The sequence below is a fragment of the Crocodylus porosus genome, unplaced genomic scaffold (genome assembly GCF_001723895.1).
Source record: "Crocodylus porosus isolate Cpor-Errol unplaced genomic scaffold, CroPor_comp1, whole genome shotgun sequence".
NCBI lineage: Eukaryota > Metazoa > Chordata > Crocodylia > Crocodylidae > Crocodylus > Crocodylus porosus.
Genome location: NW_017728948.1, coordinates 59,955,116 through 59,963,816, shown reverse-complemented (window position 1 = coordinate 59,963,816; position 8,701 = coordinate 59,955,116). Strand labels below are relative to the sequence as shown.

Below are 8,701 nucleotides of genomic sequence, written 5' to 3'. Positions count from 1 at the left end.
AAAGCTTCTCGTCTCGTGGCCAGCGGAGGACGAGGAGCGCTGGGCCAGGTCCGTGCCATCTGCACCCGCCGCACCCCCACCCCAGCTGTTCGGCCGCGCGCTGCGGAGTGGCTGCAGCAACCCCACCCCCTGCTTTCGGTGGCACACGTGGTACACTCCTCACAGCCCAGCCTATCAGCGTGCCTCTCCCCCCTCATGCGTGCGAGTGGTACAGTCCCGGGGCGAGTGACGGCTGGTGTTCTCACAGCCGGGGCTGCAGCGCGCGGAGCAGGAACATGGGCGCGCAACACCTCCCACTGCTGCTCGCTGCCTGCGCGCTGCTGGCCCTGGCGCTGGCCGGCGACCCGGTGAGTGGGGGGGGACGGGACCGGACCGGGCAGCGCCGCCTCGATGCGGGGAGTCGCGGCTCTTCCCACCGGGTTTCACTTCCTCGTCCCCACGCCGCGCCACGCTGCTGGGAGGGGCCCTGTGCAGGCAGCAACACCGGGCTTTCCCTGGCTGCCCTCTCTCAAGCCTCTCCGAGAGAGGGCCTTGAGGGGCCCGATCCTGTGCGGGGGTCGGAAGGACCTATCCGGACGGGGGTGGAGAGCAGGGGCTGGTTGTCAAGCAGGCATGCGGCCGCCTCTGAGGAGCAGCAAGATCCCTGACCGCTTGTCAGCCTGTGTTGTGGGGTGGCCCGGGCCACGGATGTCTGTTTGCTTGGCCTTCGTGCTGCCCTCGTGATTTCTATGGTGACACAAAGGCAACGTCTGTTTCTATCCTGTAAGAAAGGCGGGGGGGGGTGGGTACTGCAGAAGGGGAAGGGCGGTGGCCAGCAGCAGATCAGATTTAAAACTATTTGCCAGTGTTACAAGCATTGGTTATTTTACATGGCCTTGTAGAGTTGCAAGCAAATACGTGAGTAACCCCCTTGCGCGATGGTGTGGGTTAATGCAAACTAACGCCTGCGATTATTAATGCAGCCCACGTTAGCCGGCAGGGTAGATGGGTGAAGCAGTTGCAGGGCAGTGCTATGGGGAGAAGAGAAGTAGGATCTAGCAGAGATGTGGGTTTTCCAGAAATTTTTCCAATGCCCTAGATAGAGCGTGATCTGATTTAGCATGTTTAAACAAGTACCCCCACGTTAAGTTTATGTCCCAGTAACCACAGATATTTGAACTTGATTAGGAAAAAAATTAAGTACAGCACATTTAATGTGGTTTAAATGTTGTGTTCAAACAAGTTCAAAGCTTTATGTGGAAAGAAGTTATTTTTATTGGAATACTTGTAAAAATGTAAAGACAATACACAATAGCACATACTTCCCGTACACTGTTTAATTAAATTTTAAGAAAAAAAATGAAGACACTGAATACTGTTGACACACTAACTTTAGCACACCCGAAGAACTGTGTATGATTTGCCATGCTTTGGTTTTGATTTGACCTGCACAGCTAATTAGGTGAATTCATACCTTGAGTTTCAGTATGGATTATGATGTGAGTGTATTTACCCTCCTGTTTACTAATCAATAAAACATATATGTACTCACACACTTCCTAGAGATGATCACCTGAAAAACATTAATTATAACTTCGAAACTGCCAAACTTGCCTAATATTGTACTGGCATCCATTCATTGTTACTAATGAATTTTATGAAACAATTTTTAGAAATGGAAACTTTCCCGTATAAAAATAAAGCACTGGAAAATTTTTTGCCCCACATCCCTGGGACCCAATGCACAGTAACTGTATTAGCTGGAACCAGGCTATTCTCAGTGGTGGCAGATGACAGAACAAGGAGCAATGGTCTCAAGTTGCAGCAAGGGAAGCTTAGGTTAGATATTAGGAAAAACTTTCAAGGGGGTGGTGAAACACTGGAACGGGTTACCTACCAAGGGGATGGAAGTTCTATCCTTGGAGGTCTTTAAGACCCGGCTCCACAAAGCCCTGGCTGAATGGTCTAGTTGGTGATGGTCCTGCTTTGAGCAGGGGGTTGGACTAGATGACCTCCTGAAGCCCCTTCCAACCCTAATGGTCTATGATTCAGAGTTCTCAGGCTGTAGGGCATTCTCTTACAGTGGCTCTAGCGTATGTCCTGCAATTAGTCGGTGGGGGATATTCAAAAGCATTAACAGTCTGTGAATCTATGTTGTAGTGAGGGAGGTGGGAGGACTTGCAGTTCATGCCCCCAGTCATGGTTCTGTTTGTGGTCTCAGGCACAGTGTCCTCATGTCGGTGATGGTCCATGGCATGCTTGACATAAATGTTTTTTGACCAACAGGTATTATTGGATACTATAAGGCACCTCATCAGTTTTACATAGTGGCAAGGTACTCTGCAGGCTCACAGGATGCTCAAGCCTAGTCTCTTGATTCTCCACTGAGTGCAGTGGCTTGTGGAGTTCTTCTCTCTTGACACTTGGATTTTCTCAGTAGGGAAACAAAGCAATTAAGCAATAAGCAACAGAGCAGAAATCTATCTAATCTTAATAAGCTCTTAGGTAATGAAAAGCACTTTGGCTAACCCCATGATAATATGTTTATGGTGCAAATGTATCATTATAATCCCCCCACCGCTTAGCATTAATCCTGTCAATGCCTTTAACCGTGTTTCAACAGTGGATGAGAGGAGCTATGCAGGTAGTTTTATTGTGAAGCATGTTGAGAGCCTGTAGGAACCAATGTTTTGGATTGTGTTTTGTTTTGATTTAATGTAAAGTGTCTAGTTTCTGCATTGTGCTACAGATTGTGCAATTGTAGAGGAAAAAAAGTTCCCTATTAGGGATGTGAAAACTTAAGCAGTTAAATGATCATTATATTTATACTGTTAATGCATTACTGTTAATGTTTAAAACAGATTGGTAAAATTATTTCTATTGCCTGGCACTGTTAAGTCTTTCTGTGTTTGTGCTCATTGTTGTTTTCCTGCCTGTGTATTTTTTTATTTTTTTAAAAGCATGGCTTGTATTTGCTAGGGTGGAGTTAATTGTAGTAGTTTTTCAAACTATGTTGTGTGAATTATCGCATGGTTTATCGGTACTACTTTTTCTTCTCGGTCTCTTGCTTGAGTCCCTCCTGTTTCCCTTCTCCATGTTTGTCACCTCTGACCATGCTATGCAGGATGCAGTTAAATAAATGAGGACTTAACCGCCTGCCCCCCCCAAATAATGCCTCTCCCCCAGTCAAGCCATTTTTTTTTCTCTGGAGCTCCCCTGCTCTTTAGCTTGTCCACACCGCTTCTTTCTGCCCTTTATGTACCTCATATATCTATATCTTCAGTGTTACCGTGCTATTTTAAATCTCCTTCATCCCCACTTCCCCACCCAGCCCTGGTTCCTTTTCTGGTGTCCCCATTGTCTACCTCCAGTTGTGCACAATGCCAGGGCTTGGGAATTGTTCTGGTTTTACCTGTGTTTCTGTAGTGTTCCCCGCCTCCCACGAGGCACTGCAGGGCAGGGCTTGTCCTCCCCCTGCACAGCCACCCCTGGCGTGGCAGCCGGTGGGGAGTCTGCCCCAAGCCTGTGTACTATAATGGTAGGTGAAGTCACTGCCACTGCCACCTGCAACTTGCCCTCGTGCATGTGTGACTCGCAGGCAGCACGTGCACACAGGCTCATGCACCCTCGCCCTTTCTGACTCACGCATGCTAGGTATGTATTATTGGTTAATTGGTTAACCAATATAAATAGAAGAGTTTAAAAGGCTAAATTTTTTAAACAATATTTACAGCCCTGTAACAAGTCTGAGGTTCCAAGGGTGGCCATGAGCGAAGTAGTGACCAGGAGGCATCCTTTCCTGCTTTGGCTTTAGGGCAGTGGTTCTTAATGTTTTTTTTTTTTGTACCAGGACCCATTTGTAAACATTGATGGGCAGTCCTGCCCCAGCACCCCCAGTGTGTGTGGCATGGGGGGCCCGAAGCAGCCACTCACAGGCTGCAACTCTGCCAGCCTGCAAAGGAAGAGCCATGGTTTCCCACGTTTTTCTCCTTTAAAGAAGAATACATTTTTAAACTTTGTTGATCCATTTTTAAACTTTGTTCATGACCCTTTCATATATTCTTGCAACCTGCTTTTGGGTCACGACCCACAGATTGAGAAATGCTGCTCTAGGGTCCCTTCACTTAATTCTTGTCTGCCATACCTTAGTCCATTTTGGAAAGGGTGGCTACCCAAGGTCCCTAGAGTGAACCTTACTCTGACCACCTGCCTGTGAATCCCTCTTGGATCCAGCTGGACATAATACAGCCCTCACGCTCTGTTGGCACTCCTGGCCTGTACATGACCCCTGGACACCTGTTGCCTTGTGGACTATTCACAGCCTCTGACCTCCTCTACAGTCATGCCCATGTCTGGCAGATGTTAACAATCAGTGACCCCTGGGCCCCAATTCAAAGCAGGCCACCTCAGGCCTCAACACCCTTGTTGGGGCCTGAGCCTTTTCAGCATTGTCCCGTTTCCTCTCTGGTTCTCTTTAGCCTAGGCCCATTGTCCAGACTTTGGCTGGAACCCACCTGGCTTCTGGGTTCCAGCCAAAGTCTCACCCTCTCAGGTCCTGACTCCACCTCTCTTGGGCTTTTGGCCCCCAGCCCTTGTTCCTTCCCGTCTCAGGCTACAGTGCCTTGCATCCTGCCCCTGGCAGGCTTAAGCCATGTGCCTTCCTGCCACCCTGAGACCTCCCCTGTCTCCATCCCTCTCAGATGCTAGGTCTCTGACCTTGTCTCCATCCCTCTCAGGTGTTGGGCCCCTCTCAGACGCTGGGTCCCTCACATTGTCTCTGTCCCTCTTTGAGTGTTGTGCCCCTGGCATTTGGGACCTCCACCTCCCCTTATTATTCCCAGACACCATTCACTAGTTAAAACTCAAACCAAAACCATGAGCCCATGGCTATAACTGAACTCTTAGCCCAGGGGTTTTCAGCCTGTTTTGATTAGTGTACCTCCGTCAGCCAGACACAGAGCAGTGTACCCCCCAGTGGTCAAGCAGGGAGTGGGGAGGGTGGCACGCAGCTGCATGCAAGCTTCCCCTGTATCCGGCCACGTGGGCAGCGCCTGCATGGCAGCATGGGCTGGTGCGTGGTGGAACGCTGTCCCTGCTTGCCCATGCGTACCCTGCAGGGCCTTCTCAAGTACCCCTGGGGGTACACATACCCCTGGTTTACAACCCCTTTCTTAGCCCACTGACTGTATACCAGCCCCTACCCATCTGGGTCTTAGTCCCCTGCAAGACCTCAGCCCTTATGTAACATCACCAGCCTAGTAAAATCTCATTAAGTTATCCAGCAACTGGCATCTTTTGCTGCAGAGCTCCTTCCATGGTGCCTTCCAGAGCCAGACTACCTGTCCTGGCTTGGCCCTGGGTTTTTATCGCCCTGGCCCTGGCGCTGGCCCTTTCCAATCAGGTGATCTACCCTGCTGGACTATTGTAAGGTAACCCGCTCTGCAATATGCCCTCCTAGCCTCTGTCTTTCCTCTGGCAGTTTTCCTTGTAACTAACTCCTACTGTTCTTTCGGGCTCACATAACAGGAGCCTTCTGGCCCTCTGTTACAATCCCTAATCCCTGCCCTGAAGAATTTAGTCCACAGCACCTGTCCTGAAAATTATTATGTTTGTGTATACATTTACATAAGTTGGTTGTGCAACTGATACAAGAATGCTTCTGTCCCTGCCTGAGTAGTTAGTGAATAGGAAACCAACTAGAAACAGGAGACATCAGTTGGGTGCTCCATGTAAATAAAACTGCTCTTGCTTGGGTTGTACAATATTGTAGACCTAAAGTAAGTCATGTACACAGTTTGTCTTCAGAGAACAGTGTGCGCTAAATATATTGAAAATGGAGTGTCTTCTTTTATTTGTCCTTTATACTATATCAAGATGTTACTAATACGAGTTACGAGTGCTCTCAAGCCTTTTGTTACAGCTTATCATCTCTCTCTAAATGTGAAGTGTGGTTTTCAAGTACAGCATGTAAATTTTTCATTTTAAATTTTTGTAATGAAGACTGTGTTTAGGGGAGGTTAAAGGTCACACAACTTCACTCTTATCCCTGTTGAATGGGATCCTATCTGAGCATACCTGCGTGTGCTCCGCTGGGTGTTGGTGTCCCTGCAACAAGACTCTGCCCATGTTTTTCTCCTCCTTTCTCTGTACTTGCCCACGGGGTTATTTGTGCTGAGAATTTGTAGCATTCTTTCCCAGCAGATTGCATCAGTCATAGGAGAACTCAACTACCCTTTGGAGGGGTATTGGGGGATGGGCATTTGAGAACTTTTTAGGGGTGTGCCGATAGAAATTTTTGGGGCCGATACCGATATCCAATTTTTAAGGAGGAATATAGGCCGATACTGATCTCATTTCTGATACAGTGTGGAGAGCTGCCTCCAGCTGGTAAGTCCATTGTGGTGGAAGGGGAGGGGAGAGGGAAGCCGCATGGTGGGGGCAGATCACCCCCCCTGCTGTGAGGGAGGGGACGGGGTAGGGGCAGGCACTGCCCAGCTGGTACGAGGCATGGTGGAATGCAGGATGGAGCCATGGCTCGTGGGGGCAGCTCCCACTGCTGCTTGCACCCTGGGATGCATGGGGTGGGTGGGCTGCAGCTGCGAGCTGGAGACAGGGCTGCACCATGCTTTTCTTACCAGGGGCTAGGCTCAGGGCGGGGGCTATGGAGGGGGCTGCAGCCACCCCAGATTTTGCCGTAGCTCCCTCCCAGTGCTGCTGACGCATGCCTGGCATAGCCTCGGCTCTTCCCGACTTAATCCCCACCTCCTCCCACATGCTGGGAGGAGCCAGGGCTGCACTGGGCATGCAGCAGCATTGGGAGAGAGCTACGGTGAAATTTGGAGTGGCTGCAGCCCCCTCCGTAGCCCCTACCCCTAGCCCAGTCTCCAGTGAGAAGAGTACGGTTCACCCCTGGCTCCAGCCCACAGCTGCAGCCCGCCTACCCCGCCTCGCGCAGATCTGGGGGCACATCCTCCTGGGGTGCCCGCAGCAGTGGGAGCTACCCCCCCCGCCCCCACCCAAACAAGCTGCATCTCCATCCCAGCCCCCACCCTGCCCTGGCTGGGCAGTATCTGCCCCATCTCCCTCATGGGGGGGAGGGGGAAGGAGGGGGTTGATCTGCCCTTCCTATTTCCTTCCCCTCTCCACTCCCCTTGCACTACAGTGGACTTACCAGCTGGAGGCAGCTCTCCACACTGCCAGCTCTGCTCCTCAGTGCCTGAGTGCTGTGGCTGCGTGCCTGCATGGGCACTTATCAGTCAAATTATTGACCTCATTGGGCTGATTTCCAATACAGCCAATTTTGTTTATATTGGTATTGATCCACTATCAGACCAATGTATTGGTGCACCCCTAAAGCTTTTGGTTCCTGCTGTTGAAGCAACAGTCAAGCTCTGCCCCACACCCCAAGGTAAATAAACTAGGACAAAATTAAAATACCCCTAGCCCTGAGTCTGTGACCCTGTGGATGATGGGGCTGGAAAGAGTGATGAGCTAAAGCTTGAGTAAGACCAAGTTAATTGTGCAAAGAAATCATACCCTTAGGGCTTTGTTGCATCTTAATGCTGTAAGCTGCACAAATGTTGATCAGCAGTAATGCCAACTGTCACAAAAACATAGGAATTCTGAGTCTTGCCAAGTCAAAATAACCAACTAACGATTTCCCAATGAAACCCTCAAATATCCAGATTTTCCCAGCCGGTAAGTTTGTGGCGGGAAGGGATGGGGGAGAGGGAAGGAGTGGTGGGGGGATTGAGTCCCCCATGATGAGGGAGAAGGTGAAGCAGGGGCCAGGGTGAATGGGGCCCCAGGGCCAGGGCTGGGGCAGGACATCCAGAGGTGTGGAGGAGGAGGCCAGAGGTGGGCTGCGGGCTTCCTGCCACCAGGCAGCAACGGTATCCTGTGGCTAAGCTTCTGGGGCAGAGACAGCAGGGTGCATAGCCCTGATCCTGCACAGCCCCAAGCCCGCAATGGGCAGCCTGCCTCTGCCCCACAGCCTGCCTCTGCCCTACTTGTATACCCCCATGCCTCTCCTGGTGCCTCCCCCGGTGTGTGCAGCTGCAGGGAGCCACTTCCACTCTGGCCCCAGGGCCCCATTCACCCCAGCCCCTGCTTCTGCCACGCTACCTCCCTCACTGTGGGGGCCTTATTCTCTTCCCTACCCTTCTCCCTCTCCCCCAACCTCTTCCCCCTCCACCAACCAGCTGGGTGCTGTGTATCTGTCTCTGTCTGTATCTCACTCCCAAGCCACACACACCCCCAGCCCTGCTGCTGCCTCTCACTCCTGACCCAGAGTACCCTGCATTCTGCTAACCGCCCTCCCCAGGCTCCAAACCCCATGCACACGCCCACAGCCCCCCACACATTCACAAATAACTGCCCCCCCAACATACCCACTTTAAAAATAGCATCTCATGATTTACATGCCAATCTCTTGCTGTTTTTAAGAGTTTGTCTCATGATTTTTGCCATGGTGGGGTTGGCAATACTGGATCAGTGTTCATGCTAGCTTGGAGTTTGGAGCATAGTTTCTAACCATAGTTTAGAAACCTTCTCTGACTGTCCCCGACCTGCACAGCTGTAACTTAGTTAGGGTACTTCTGGAGAGGCTGGACGTGTTCAAGTCCGCTGGTCCGGACGATCTTCACCCTAGGGTTCTACAGGAACTGGCCGAGGTCATTGCGGGACCCCTGGCGCGGCTCTGTGAGCACTCGTGGTGCTCTGG

At 51.0% G+C, this 8,701-nt stretch overlaps 1 protein-coding gene across 1 annotated transcript in view; it reads left to right on the top strand.

Moving 5' to 3' along the window:
- Positions 1-226: 226 nt before the first annotated feature.
- ASAH1 (N-acylsphingosine amidohydrolase 1) overlaps positions 227-8,701 on the top strand; it is a 31,501-nt gene continuing 23,026 nt past the window's right edge. Inside the window, exon 1 of the mRNA XM_019552601.1 lies at positions 227-347. Coding sequence (XP_019408146.1) covers positions 276-347 — 72 coding nt within the window. The 5' untranslated portion in view covers positions 227-275. The remainder of the gene's footprint in view (positions 348-8,701) is intronic.